General features: G+C 39.2%; 1 protein-coding gene across 2 annotated transcripts in view; it reads left to right on the top strand.

Annotated features, from left to right (window-relative positions):
• Positions 1-4,386, top strand: part of TGFBR3 (transforming growth factor beta receptor 3) — a 112,375-nt gene extending 107,989 nt beyond the window's left edge. For both annotated transcript variants that reach the window (XM_085303552.1, XM_085303553.1), the window contains one exon: positions 479-4,386. In XM_085303552.1, the coding sequence (XP_085159678.1) occupies positions 479-597 (119 nt within the window). In that variant the 3' untranslated portion in view covers positions 598-4,386. The remainder of the gene's footprint in view (positions 1-478) is intronic.
• Positions 4,387-15,326: the final 10,940 nt, after the last annotated feature.

Here is a 15,326-nt window from a genome sequence, read left to right as displayed (position 1 = left end):
AAAAAAAACACTAAGAAAACTGGTCACATCTCAGGATATGTAGAATCCAGCTGACTGAAGAACATTGTCTTCAGCCTCAGCTTCTCAGTTTTAGTAAATGTGCTGCTCCATGAACATGAAAACAAAAGTCTGCATTTTGCTGGTCTTCCTCCATAAAGCAAAAAGCAATAAAATGATCCAAATCATGTAGCAGGACCCATTTGAGGGACAGGTAACAACAGAAGATGGACAGTGTCTATCTGGACAGTCTCTGCCAGCTGCTTTACAATGACTAGGGAAACTGTGTGTTTCCCCTGTGTGCATAGCAACACTAAGGTGACAGTCTAGCAAAATTTGTAACAGTATGCTGTTTGAGGTCTGTCACCCAAGACAAATTTTATGGAAAAACCACCAGAAGATGAAGTCAGAAGGGAAGGATTATTATTTTCTGTGACAACTAACATCCTCTTCTCCCCCCCTTCTTCTCTGCTTCCCTCAGGGGGAATGGCCGGAAGACAGCARGTCCCCACATCCCCACCAGCCTCTGAAAACAGCAGTGCAGCGCACAGCATTGGCAGCACACAAAGCACCCCCTGTTCCAGCAGCAGCACGACCTAACACCAGCGAGAGCAAAGCAAAGGGGCAGCCTAGAAGAGCAGAGGTTGAAAGGACTGTTTGTTGACATCAGCTACAAGGATGAATTTGGTTTCTTTTGAAAAAAAATGAGGAGGGATTTTTCTACAGGAACAAGAGCTGATTTTCTTTTGGGGAAGCCACTGTGTGTGTGTGTGTGTGTGTGTGTGTATGCGGGCACACGATGTGTGGGTAAATACAGCCTTTTGGATCTTCTATAGCATATTATGCTATATGTGACAAGGCTACTAATTTACAGTACTGCAATCTGTTCAAGGGTCTGTGGACCCTCAATGTGAAATCTATGCCAGTTTGGAAAAATGCTGCTTTATCTATACACAACTTTTTTTCTCCCTAAACCTTCTCATTGATATAAAGGTATTTATGAAGGGAATTCAACAAGATAAGCAGAACAAAGAAGATCTTAGGTCAAAGATTTTCTATTTGTATAAGCAAGACAGTCTCAAGGTCAGACCTATTTGCTTAATAACATTTTATTACTTCAACTATGTTTAGCCACTTTTGAATAACCTTTGTTTTGTTAAGCTTACTGCTACAGCATCTCATTTGCTTTCCTGTTGTGTTTGCAGCTTCAGGTTTGTTCCAGGTATTTTTGTTTTAATATGCGTTGATTTGGTAATTGGATTAGAGCACATTGACATTCCCTTCCTTGTTCTCCTGGCCAAAGTGCTTAAATAAGAGATTTTTTTTTAACCTACTATATCAAATACAGACACACACAAACGCTAATTCAGACAAATAATGTTCTTGTGCACTAATGCAGATGTGTTTGTACATTTAATGGCAATGTCTTTATGCAGGTAAATCTGTATTTAAGTATACGGAACCTAAGAAACCTACTTTAACAGTTGGGGAATTAGCCCAGTGTTCCTTCCAAACATTAAATGTGTGTGTGTGTGTGTTTTTGTGTACACATGTATATAAGCATATATATGCTGTTTATATATATACACACACACACACACATCTATGTACATGCATATATATGTGTAGTTATAAAATATATATATGTTTATATATGCATACAAAAACTGTCTCTTAAGTTTATAGTTAGGTAGACAGATGAGATAGTTCTAACCCTTTAGCTCCACTTATAATTGAGAGAGTTTTGAGGGCACAAAGAATGTACAGTAGAGCCTGTTGTTTGTGTAAACTACTGCCTATAAAAATGAAGCTAGTCTATTAAGATTACTGTGCAGTTGTTTGTGTTAAACTGTTGAATGAACATTGCAATTGGATAGTCCTGAAGTAGTGTTGGAATGTGGAAAGGGTAGAAAGGTACTAATTGTCACAGTATTTTTTTCAGTGTCATTGCCATATCTTGGCCTTCAAGTAGATGCCAAGTGAAAAGAAAAAAAAATACTTCTGAATGTGTAATTCTTTGACTTTTTTGTTGCCACTTTGAATTTGTAATGTGTTCTACTGATCCTTCTTCTTTAAGAAAAATTAACGTTGTTTTCCTCTCAGAATGAGATGAGTAATTTCCATTAATTTTAGTACAGGTCACTTATCTTCTGCAAGAGGAGCAGGGGATTAATTACACTAGAGTGATAGTCTGCTCCAAGTCTGAGCTGCAGATTCTTTTGCTGATTCTACACTCGTGCCTTGCTGATGCCAAGACGGCCAAAGTGCAAGATATGCAATAGATATAAATGCCTAGGATCAGATAGAAGAATATTACTCATTTTAAATCAAAATTGGTAGTAATCCTGCAATCATGTATACATATGAGTAACTGTACGTGCCTTATCCTTGGTGGTGCAAGCACATGTCCAACTCTAAATATTATGAGTAGCCTCAGAGTCAGTGGAGATATTCAGTGTATACCGTTAAGCACGAGAAGTGTTTTATTTTACCAGGCCCATGGAATAGACCTGTTAACATCAACAAAAATTATCTCATAAGTATAGTTATCCTCATGCGTAAGAGTATACAGGATTGATTCCGTTATAAGGTGTCAGGAGAATGAACATGCTACCTGTGTGGTTGAAAAGAAAGCGCTTTGCCTAACCTTCAGCAGAATGTATTGTATAAGCATATTCTATGTGTAAAATCTTTAAAGATGTCTTCAAAGAAGACTAGAGTCTTTAAATTCAATCATAGCTATATTTTACTACATTAAATTTGTGTATAAAGATATATTTAAATGTTTAGACAAATGTAAGTTACTCTATATGAAATGTTTAATTTCAGTTACTGTGAAATTTACCTATTTTGTAAATTTTTTCCCTGTTTTAGCCCTTTCTTCCTTCAGATATTTTATTACGTAGTTTCTCATAGGAAGTATTAGATTCTGTTGTTGAGATGGTCAGATTTAAAACTTTTATGTAAAATAGCTAATTGTATATTTTTGAGAGAAACATGCTGCATTATCAATGTTTTTATAAAAAACTCTAATTTTAAAATAATTTACAGATTTATATTTACTGTTGAATAAACCAAAAATATATAAAATCAAAGATTCAATTGTATTGGCTTGTATTTGAAATACAGTTTAAATTAACTAAACTTGTACTTAGCTGTTTAATTCAGAAATTTTAATCAATTTGAATTAATCGGCTATTGGAAGTTACCAAAAATRCATGTAATTATTTAGCAGGTGGGACAGCCATTTCTGCTCAAACAGATAGAACTAAAACCGGGCATTCTCAGTTAATAGCTTTATTACAAAAATTTATAGTATCTACCAGCAGCTATTGAGCTGTCTGCAGTTTACAGTACCAATATATTTGTAAGCTCTGCGTTTTTAACAGCCATTCATATCTACAGCAGGTTTCTTTATTATGTGTGGCAAGCTATTTGAATGTTTAACTGCAAAGCTACCAGTTCCTAAGTCTGTTGAACTTATTTTGCCATGCTTGCTTTCATGTGGCAGTATCTACTGGGTGTGGGAAACCAGCAAGACACTTGGGTCCTATTCACGTCTCAGCATAGGCCTTTGAAACAGGACTTACGAGAGACTTACTGGTGCTGGGTCTTTTCATAGTGGTAAATTTCTGGGTAATCCAATTGACTCCAAAGTGCTTTCCTACACAAGAATGGGAGGATTGGGCCTCAAAAGAGATGCCTTCTAATTGTAAAAGCTATTATTAAAATACTTAAACTCTTAAGTAGATTGTTATGTCATGGGCTGTCTAATCACAAATTTAAAATTTCACAGCATTTGTGTTGACATTATTATTTTAATGTGTCAAGAAGTCAGAGCTTTCCGTGTTAGGCTATTTTCGTAGCATTTTCCACATGGAAATGGGTTTTGCAAAATGTCTCTAGATGTTGACGATTGTAAACTTTCTTCCTGCCCCTTTGTAACAATTTCTCTTATGTATGTACCAGTCTCTATGTTATGTATATCTACCTCATGCTTCACAAGAAGACTGTACTGTTGGTTGTGCTGACAGCCCTTCCTGTGAGGTGACTGTTCTGCCCTGTTGTTTGTTTGTCATTCATGGGGATGTTCACAAAATTAACAGATTTTCACTGCCATGTTCCGACCAGTTCCAAACACCATAGTCTCACCTTTAAATAAATAAAGACACTTCTTAAATCAATCTGACAATCAGATCTTTTAATAAACAAGAAATGGGAGAAATTTACCTGCCAGTACCCATGGCCAGTCTGGACACCCCATTTGTATTCCATACTGTGTTCAGTATTTCAGAGACTTGTGGAAATGCTTGTATAGTTTTGATAACCACAGTGTCATGTCATCTTAGTCTCTTGTGCTTAATAAAGTATATATCAGTTATTAACAAATGATGCAGTGACTCATTTATTTGAAGTACAGATACCAACAAACACTGACAAAAGCAGTGGATCAGATTCTGTCTTACAGTGAGTGTCCTCCTCTCCAATGAACTTGTGAGAACCATGCTAGTTTCATGTGATCTAAATTATTTTCTTTTTTCTCTGTTCTTTTATCCACTGACTTTTGTCATTTTCTCAGTACCATGGCTTATTGCAGAAGTCAGTAGACATAGTGAAATGCTACCATTTTTTGCCCTGAAGTGCAAAGTTCTGATCCTGCAGGCCTTTAGTTGCTGCAGGTCAAGATGCTGCCTCAGTCCAGTCCTGTGTGAGTGACAAAGCCTGACTTGAGCACAGTCAAGACTAAGGGTCTGCTGATGGGCCTCCAGCTTGAGCAGCAGAGCTCTCTTGGTCTGCTGTATCCTTGACTGCAAGTGTACTGGAGACAGATGAGCACACCTGAGGGGTATTTTCACTACTGAAGGGTCTTTCTTTGTTAGAGCAGATAGTTTGCCCGTGTATTGGCAGAACAGGGCTTTGGATGATTACTATCCTAGTTATTGTTTTGTTTCTTGTATTTAATGTAAAAATTACTCATTATGGGTGCTCCAGGGGAGCTCTCCTCGAGTTGTTCAAAGGTTTTGATTGTTCACCCACAAAATAAAGCTGCTTAAGGRAAGAATCTAAAATGTTTAATGATAATGTTTTAATACCAGGATTCTTTCAGTACAGAAAAGAATATTTATCAAAGGTGATCATAAGCTTACAGGTTGCTTATGAGTTATGAAGCAATAAATTTATTGGATCTCTGAGTTATAACAACCATATTTCAGTTTCTGGATTAAGATTTTTTTCTCTCTTTGGAACGGAGCTATCTTGAGCTGACTCTCAGCATAAAGATACTGGGGCTGTTCTTCACCTTTAAGATTTATATTTGGACTGAAATAATGGTGCACAAGTATGGTCTGTGTCATATATGAGGATTTAATTTTAAAATGCAATAAGTAGCAAACAAATAGGATATTAGCATGAATATTTGTAGAYGCAAAGAAGTAAGAGTCATACTGTATTACGAAGTAAACAACAATGTTTTAAGTATGTGTTTCTGCCAGGCATTTGTGCATAATATAAACATTTTGGAGAGYTAAAAAATATGTCCAAATGCCAGCTGCAAGAAAAACACAGTCCAGATCTTTTCTATTGTAAACAGAATTAAATATATAGCAGCATTCCTTCCAAGACAATATGAAAGGAAAAGAGGCCAATATTTTGATACATTTTCACAGTTGTCATTTTGTAATTGTAAAATGGTTATTTATGAGACTGGAAGTCTGTTTGCAGCTTCGTTGTTACACTGTATTCACAGTTCTTCAGCCCTTGAGCAGGCCTTGAGAACCTGTGTGCATTTATACTGATGGGATTCTTTGTGTAAGAAAGATCAAGTTACATCACTTCACCTACCCAGACAAGGTTACAGCTTAAATTACATTTTTACAGATATCATTTGCTAGAAGCCGTAAGGGAGAGACTGCAGTGTGTACAGAAAATGTAGTATATACTGAGGTAACTTTAGGCCTGCTGTGCAGTCAGTCTCACTTGTCCAGTATTTGGTTCTGTGTAGTATYTGATTTACAGATAGTTGGGAAAAGCAGCACAAAAATGCTACTTTTGCACTTTTTTAAAATTAAACCCCTTTTTCCATCCAATTATTTTGGCATGTATATCTGAAGAGTTAGCTAAAAAATATTTGGGTGGAGTCTCTTTCACTCTGCTGTTACTTATTGCTGCTTGTAAACTGTCTATGACAGCTCCAGTAAAGAACATACTGTACTTACAAAAAACTAAAACAGTATTTTAAAATTCAGAATATCAAGCGATGAGATTTAAAGGCACTATGTGGCTCAGCAAAGTCACTTTCTGTTTTGTCAGCTATGCTAATTTTTATGGTATCCCAGTTAAAATCTAAATACAGCTCCTRTAAGGGAGTGTTTTGCTTCCAGTTCTCTGAGCATGTAACTTCCAAATTTTCTTTGTAAGTGGAATGAAAGGAACAGAAAACTCTGTCTGTCCATTAATGCAAATAGACGTTGCCCATGGAGTCATAAGAATTTGGGACTTTAGGTAAAGACTCTGCTTTAAAAAATATTTTTGGTAGTCCATGATTCTGAAAGCAATTAAACATTAGCTATTAAGAATGGAAAATAAAATAAACAGGAGGATTAAAAGGTTCACACATGCAGAGCATTTTCATCAGGAATATTTAGCCTTTTACAAATTATTTTAAGCCGAAGCATGTGACAGAAAATTTAAATCACTGAATGGACACTATAAATAACATGAAGGAAGCAGTCAGAAGGCCTCCAGAAACGCAAAGCTCAAGGCTCCTGCCACACGTCACCCCAAGCYGAGCTCGGGCAGCTTTCACAGCCCTGGGAGCCCCTGCCGTGGGCCGGCGCGGCCCCACGCGCCGTGGCCGGCGCAGAACCGGCCCCACCTGGTTAGGTTACCTCTCGCCACAAATTCACTTCTGCGGATTGTGAGGCACCAGCGGACCAAGCAGGATTAATATTGACCAGTCTCATGATACCAACTTTGAGGTGCACCTATCCCAGAGATAGATAAATTAGCATACAGTTGCTTTTTCAAGCAAATACTCTCTCTGTGCAAGCCAAGCAGCTTTCTGGCTTTTGCCTGAAGAAAAAGAATCATGAAATATAAGGAATTAGTAAATCAAATGACAAATTGAAGTGCTGTTACTTACAGTTGTCAGATCATATATATTCATGTTGCAAAGAGGAGAATAGATAAATCATTAGTCCTGCCTTCTGGTAACTCCTTAACTGCTAAAAAACACACTCAGATATTCAAAATAAGGATCTCCATGACAAATAAAAACAACCTTTGTCCTTTCTCCTACCAGAGTCTCATTCCTGCTGCCAGCTGCCGTCGCAATACAAACTCAGACCCGAACGCAGGCGGCTGACCCCACGGGAGGGAGCCCCGGAGCGCGCCTGGGGCTCGGCCTCGCGGTGGACGCAGGTGCGCCGAGGACAGGAGCCCTTGGGTCCCTCCCAGGCAGGGAGGCGGACGAGGGCACAGGTGTCCTGTGTCTCTGCTAGCGGCCTGCAAAGCAGCTGGGGAAAAGACAGGGGCAGAAAGCAGAACTGGCAGTTCCCAAGCTAGAGCATTCCCCTGGTGTGAGGGCTGCAAGGCTGGAGTGCAGTGCAGAAGAAGGCGGGCAGGTGCCCGGAGAGACSCAGGAGGCAGGTCAGCCTTTCCCTCGAGCTTTGGGGCCTCGCCAGAAGGTTCCAGAGGGTTGTGGGGGGGGGAAATGACTCTTCCAGCAACTCAAAATGGCAGCACGGGGGCTGCTGGCAGACCTAAAATGGCCGCATGTTGCTCTAGGGTGCCTGCTCTGAGGCACTGGGGGAGGGAGGGAGGGAGGGAGCTGTGTGAACCCTGAAGCCCCAAACCTGCCTGGGGAGTGAGCAGGGAGCCCCTGGGGAGGCAGGCTGGCTGGCAGGGCTGGGGCTCTGCAAGGGGGCCTGCAAGCGGTGCTTGGAGAGGGTGTGAAACGGAGAAAGCTCTGAAGGAATGAGACATAGGTTTTGTCTTTGACAGGCAAGCATAAGGTAGAGTTACTGTCCCAAAAAGTTTTGCAACAGAGCTTGGATAAAATAACAGAGAAGGTGAGCCTGCCAGGACAGGCAAATGCCAGAGGGAGACTCTCTCACACAGAATAAAATGCGGAGCTTGGTAGTGGCTTGTCAGAAGGACAAGGGTGGCAAGGAGAGATTTGAAGGAGGGCAAATGTGACTGTTCCTGTGTGAGAMGTGGGAGTGTGTGAAGAGCAAAGYGGAGTTGTTACAAATATCTTTTGACAAAACTAAATATTGCTGCTGCTGAAAGGCCCACCTGGGTGTGGATGGGGAAGGAGGGGGAGCTTGTGCTTTTTAGCCTGGTAGATAAACTACCATCTAAGGAGGTTACTGTGTGGGTGCTGGTCGTGGTCCCTGTGGACAGTGCTTCCATGAGGAGTCGTGCTCAAGGCCAGTTATCCCAGGTGGGGGCAGAAGCTGAAGTGTTGCCTTCTGCTTACAAAGCTTGAACAAAATTTCTTGAAACATTGTAAGAAACCAGCATRTGTTTTTTTTCTTTGTTTTGTTTTGTGTGTGTTTTTTTTTTTTTGACCAAAAATTGAGACGCCTCCCAGTATCCAGATTCAGTGCCATGTTTGAAGAAAGTTAGATAAAGCTTATTATTCAGAGTCCAGATTCCRTTTTTAGTGAATTAGGGGCCAGGTTCTCAGCTGGTATAAACCAGCTCATTTAACTTTGGTCARATTGTATCTATTTACACCAGCAGAGATTCTCTCAGGTGTATAAGCTGTTCTTCCGCACTGAATAAAAGAAATTAGATCTGGCAAGCAGCCAGTTTGAAGAGCTGCCAATGTACTTCAGATCCAAAGATGATTCCTTGAACCCCAGCTCTTCCCTCCCTCTTTAAATTTTTTTTTACTCCAAACAAGAATTATTCCCTAGTTTCTTGAGTCATACTTCTTAGAACCTTAGTTCTGCACGCTACCCGCTTTCTCCAAACATCTGACTTTCACTCATCAGCAGTAAAGTCTTTTCCACAGCTCTAATCAGCATTAAAAGCTCAAATTTTCAGCTGTAGTTTTGACAACGGCAGTGCTAGTCTTAGTGTTCACATTTAAAACAAGAAGACTAATTTTGGATTAGCCACTGCAAAATGTTGTATTCTTTCTAAATAACATGCATGTTCCAACTGGAGTGTGCTAATTAGTCACAGATATTCTAAAGCAAAGCTTACAGGCTTTATCTGATGCTGCAAAGTCTTTGGTAGATCTATACCTGATCACAACACCYGAGACTTCTTCATTTGCTGACCTGCAGTTATGGGCTTGCTCAGCCCAGGTGCATCATGATGTATTTGACATGTCTTTCTCAGGCAGGCAGTATTTGTGCCCCTTTTATAAATGGAGAGAAATACTGCTCATGTGCTGAGGATGGGTCTGTGTTTGCCCAGGTGTTATCACTTCTGAACTTGTAAAGCCAAATGTTTTCCAGAATATTGAGAGAATCATTCCTGACAACTGTGCTAGCAGTCAATGGGCCACTGCTGCATTTGTGTCTCTTCTGTAAGTAATGTTGTGGTTAGGCTTCTCRGGGAAAATGCTAGCATTTGTCATACATGAATCAGCTGTAGCTATCCCACCCTTTATGCACTCATTTCACATAACTTGTTTCCAGATGTTTTTAACTGGCAACTACTTTAAAATCTGTCCACACTCCGCCTGAGATTGGGCTGGTTAACACTAAATAYGATTACATCCACTTTCCAGTGAGGCTCAGACACTGGTTCTTAGATCCATGCTTTCTCTTTTTCTCTTAAGCTCTTGGCCCTTCCTGCCTCAAGTGGCACCTGTTCACAGCACTTTGCATGCTCTTTTGAGATGCAAGCTCATCCCTGTCTTGACATTTTTTACCTTTGACTTCTGGAAGCAAACTTGGGTGATCTCACAGGAGATGAAGCTGTTGCATGTGGCCAGCTGAGTTAACCGGTGCATGGTATGAAACCTTTACTCTTAAAGAAATATGTCCAGCATATCTAGCATGTATGCTGCAGCTTGCATTCAGGACTCATCAAATGCCTTGGAATAGCAACYAAAACAATCAAATCACACACTGTTCTTAGACAAGTAGGAAGGAAAAAAGAAAGYTCTATTGGCTAAACGTGTTGGTCGTGTTGAACTGTTTTGGAGAAGACTTTAATTCTGTGGAAATATTGTCTGGTTCTATAAATTCAGACACGTGAAGCAGTTGCACAGTTGCTAAAAAAACGTTTTTAGAGGAATTACAGAAGTTCTTTATTGTTCATCGGATTTAAAGAAACCACTCTTCATGTACCAAGGCCTATGTTTTCAACATACCCTGTGCAGTTCATCAACAGGCCTAAGTTACTGGAGGGATGTTCTGTGGATTTTTCATCTTTTTTGAGTTTGACTGCACAGCTACAGACATGATATGACACTTGACAAAAGGCATAAACAATGTGTGATTCAAACAGGCTTGATTTTTTTTTTCTGGGAAATTTGGTATTTTTCCCTAGGACATGTTTTGTTTGTTTGTTTCCTGATGATTTATAGTGTTAAAAACTAAGCCTGATTGAAATTGCTTTATCGAATTTTGTAACACAACTTTATGCCTCTCTGCCACCTAGGTGAAGAAAATTCACGCCTTTTGTTTTACTCTTCTAAAGGAACTTTATATGGATTTAATTGTAATATTTAAAACACATTACTGGAGAGTCTTAAAAAATGAATATGAAAGTTTGCTTGTGTTTTGATGAAATGATTCTTCCTCTTTTTTCTTGAGGAAGATTGGTTGATTAAAAACTTGCATATAAGCCTTGTTTAAAAAAAAAATTGACATTCCTATCAGGTTGATGTGAACAGGTATATCTTATAGAGCTGAAACGGAATGGCCTATTGGTCTATAAGTGGTATCTAATATTACAGGTCTGTTTTCCCATCAGTGCATAGGGGCTTTTGTGCAGAATTTGTCTGGACTCTAGTGGGAATTTCACGATTGATTTACAGTCTCCTGCTGTTGGTGTCTCTTCAGGTATCTTCCTCCTGTCAGTCTGAGTTCACTTTGCAGTAAAAGCTACTTGTTTCCCTTCTTTTTAAATATGGATAGTGACAAATACTACTTAGTAGCCTATTTCTTGTTAGTTTTTTAGTTCTGCATATTCCAGGTGCTGCAGTACAGTGGAACGACCTTTTGAATAGAAGGTTCACATAATGTAAATTAGACATGCAAACACTTATTTAGGTCACCTTGTGTGTATGTTTGAGACCACTGGAGGTCTGATGTAGATCTTATAGCAGAGCGATAGTGCTGATTTCTGTGATGCAACTTCCAATTTTTATTGGAGTGAGTCAGGTTCTGACATCCAGAAACAGAAAATGCAGAGGAGATCCTGATAGGTTAAATCTAGGGGTTTGGGACGTTTTGTTATATTACTTGACATTCATACAATCTCGGCACTTTTGAGGTGACTCTTACCTGCTCTGTTTCATTTAGGTATGAGGTCTAAAGAATGACCAAAATGCTGTTCAAATATGATAACATTTTACTTGCTATGGGTAAATATAAACCTCTCTGCAAGGTACAGGCAAGTGGAGAACACAGCCTTCTAATGACAAAGGAACCAAACTATATTCTCAGCTCTGCCAGTAACCCTGACAAGGCAATTAACTTTKCTCTGCCTCCCTTTTCTTTCAGCTAGGCTTTCACATCCACTTTACTACCATAAAGATGATGCACATCTGACGGCTCAAATTCAGAGAGAGAAAGTCTGCTGAAGCAGTCAAGCTAGAACAGAATCTGAAGTCAAATCTTAAAGATTAAATACTCTGTGGTAAGTGTTTTCTTACTTTTCTTACTGAAAGGCACATGAAAGCTGCAAAAAATTGTAGTCCTCCACTAAACTTTGAAAGCATTCCATCAAGAAGTTTACCTAAGTTTTTTAATTAAAATATGGGGTGGTTCTTCCTATTGTTAATTTATTTTCTCCAGGATATCTGCAAAGGTAAAACAGTGTAATATTCAGTACTTTTTGCATATTGCAGATAACACTGAATTAGAAGTAACTGAGGCAGGTTTATCAATAATAAAAGGTATATTTATGAAGAAGTGGAATTCAGAAGCTGTTATTTTATGAGAGCAATCTCTTTATTGACAAAGCTGGCTGACTTCTTTTTTCATTCTGAAATACTGTGCACTTGCAAATACGTAAGTTATATTAAAGAAAAATACATAAGATGCAAGAGGCTATTCTTCCTCTTATCTAATCAGTTCCCAGTTAGCATCTGGTGTATTTACAGTATGGTATGTCTGTCACAAAAAGCATAATTCTTAAAAAAGTGAATCTGCACAAGTATGAAATGTCAGACTGTAAACTAAACACCCCAAAGAATGGGAGAAAGGGTTTCATGCAGTGAGGAAACRTCTTTGTCCACAGTAAACCTAAAACAACTGTGTTTTGTTGACTATTTCAAAACTGATTGCATCTTCTGAGAYCGCTTTGGCTCTGAGCAGTTAATACTGTACCCTATATTTTTTAACATAGCTTTTCACTCTTGCACAGAGGAATATTCTGTAGATAATAGACATAGAAAATATCGCAACTTAATAAAGTTGACATGTAGGTYAGTACCAAGAGAACTACTCTAATAATTGTCATAAATGATTAGAGCATAATTAAGTACACTGGAGCCTGCACATTCACTGAGGTTAGTTTATTTAAYGATTACTCATGCTGAAAGGACGCATGTTGTAACAACAGGCTGGATGAATCACACCATCCAATGAGACATTGTGTACCAAGTACCCTCCTATTTACAGGTCTGTGTAATAATATCAGAGCAGTCTCTCCAGTGTGGCTGAGAGTCAGCGCTGCTATTCCCAGTGCTTGGTCTGAGGCTGACCACCAGGTTGGGAACTGGGAGACCTAGTTCCAGTTCTAAGCTTGATCTACTCTGTAATTTGGATAGTTTCCACTTCTTGAATATYGTCTTATTTCCGTAACCTTTGTCTATAGAAAGTCTGACCACGTGACAGCAAAATCTGCTTTTCCCTTTGTGCGGCACTGTGGTGCTCTCATCTTGGTAGGAACTGGTGGGGTGTCCTTATCTCTCAGGCTTTGTCGGACTCTTGCCCACATTCCCCTGCTGCTGTAACAGTCTGCAGGATTGTGTAGCAACTGTATTTTTCCTGCTCTAGGATATCCTGTGCCAGCCACAGTAAACTTATTATGTAGGTGCATTTGGCATTTAGAGATAAGCAGGTGGAAAGAGACTTCAGTGAGGAGTTTCGGACTTAAGAGGAGCCACAAGCTCTAGCACCTCTCCTGTCACACAGCCACGCTCACAGACACAACACCATTATATGGCCTAGCACAGGGCATCTTAGGTGGAATGTGCTAAATTAAGAGAACACAGTGCAGAGAAGGCCAAGATTCTCCCATAGCCACTTTCTCCATCTCTAGATGGTACTCTTAAGAAGGGGCTCCTTCTGTAAACTCTCTTCTTAATTTTGATTTCTTCCTACTATACATCCAATTGAGAGTTGAAAGCTAGTACATTCAAATGAACAGGAATAATTAATAGTGGGAACACTATGACCAGTAATTTTACAGGATGTGTGTGCTTTATCCATGATGACCTCCTTGAAATTAGATTGAGAAAATGTAAGAAATGGTGAGGGGCAGCCCAAAATGTTTTGGAGATTTCTTGGAATACAGTATTAAACACAGATTGCATTTTCAGAGATTTAGCTTGCGTGATCTGAGTAGAGGATGCTGAATGCATTATGGCAGTGACTCATTCCTTGTTGCTCAGGTACAGAGGGGTGAAAGAAACAAAAGAAGCTGGCTACATCATTGCAGAGGGCTTTTGTATTTTCTCCAATAAACCCTCTGAGGGATTCGTATTTTAACTTTTCAGAGAACTACTCCCATATTATTTTCAGCCTAATGATGATATCACTTGCAAAGGAAGATCTCTTCCTATCTGTGCATCTAGCTTGACATATGGATTGTAAGGAAGAGGAGTAAAGTAAATACCAAGGGAATGAAAGGTGGAGAGCAAAAGAAATATTAGCTAAAATTGGAGCATCTAATTTCTTGCAACTTATAAATGTTTAGGATTGTATGAAGTACTCCTACGATGTTGTTGTCCAAATATCATCCTAACAGAAATCTGTTTGTCAGTTTAGTCAGTAGGCACAAAAGTATCTGTTCCATGAGTCTTTCATTCTAGTTAACTCTTTCATACATAGTATACAGTAATATTCATGTTTCTCTTAGAGTATCTGTTTACAGAGATATTACACACTTGCATTTTTGAGCATGACAATAAGAACATTGTTTATTGCCCAGAGTTCTGCTACATCCAGCAACCTGTATGTAGAGGTCTCTCCAGAATTGAGACCAGATTTCTTCATTTGAATGGTAATTTTGGTGTTGGAAYGGTATTATGTAAAATTATTCTAATACTTCTCTTTCCTTATTGGATTTCCTTATTGAATTGATTTGAGGGACTGGTGCCAAAACTAGTGTTTCATTTTTAAATAACTTAATTTGAATTTTTCCAATGAGCCTTCATTGCTATCATAGCTAGCAAAATTTAGTACGGGTTATTTCCCCGGCTCAACTTGGGGGAGGGGGGAGGAGTTATTAATTGGGAATTAGCAGGCCTACTGCCCACAGTTGTATATTGTGAGGCTTTGCCTGTTTTGTGACACAGGTGTGACGGTTGATTAGAGACCCTTTGATAAAGGATCATGAGAAAGGAATAAACCACCTTTGGTGTCAGAACCTGCTCTGAGCTTGGCAAGCAAAGGTGGGACAGTTTAATGTGCTGAACTTCTGTTTTTGAAACAGTGCTTTCTACCCTAGAACTATTGAAGTGTAGCTGATGTGAACTCTGCAGTGATTTTGCATTCAGAGYAAAGTGGTACTTCAAGGGTAAAAAGAGGGACCTTGAACTGTGTATATTAAACCTTTGTCAGAAGTAATATATTAACGCTAAGCCTACAGATTGTGTGGACAGATCTTGCAGATGCTAAAATGGAGGTATTGCTTTAGCTAACATATGGAATGTATTTACAGACCTTACACAATGTTAATGTATAAGAGTAAACAGAATCTCAGATAAGTACTGCATTCCTTTATTTTTGCTTAAGACTGAGCAGGGGGGAGTATATACCTTTTTTGCTAGGAAGAAGAGGAATGGCTTGACGTTTGAGGGCAAACTGAGTTGGGGAGAATGTGCATGTTAAGGTAAATGAATCATCTGTTTTAAAAAACCTTAGTAAGAACTAAAATTACATGTCAGGATGATCTCTGAAGTCTGTAGCAAA

Source organism: Rhea americana, unplaced genomic scaffold, assembly GCF_003343005.1.
Source record: "Rhea americana isolate MKP2758 unplaced genomic scaffold, rheAme1 scaffold_2, whole genome shotgun sequence".
Taxonomy (NCBI): domain Eukaryota; kingdom Metazoa; phylum Chordata; class Aves; order Rheiformes; family Rheidae; genus Rhea; species Rhea americana.
This window is presented reverse-complemented; position numbering and strand designations above follow the sequence as displayed.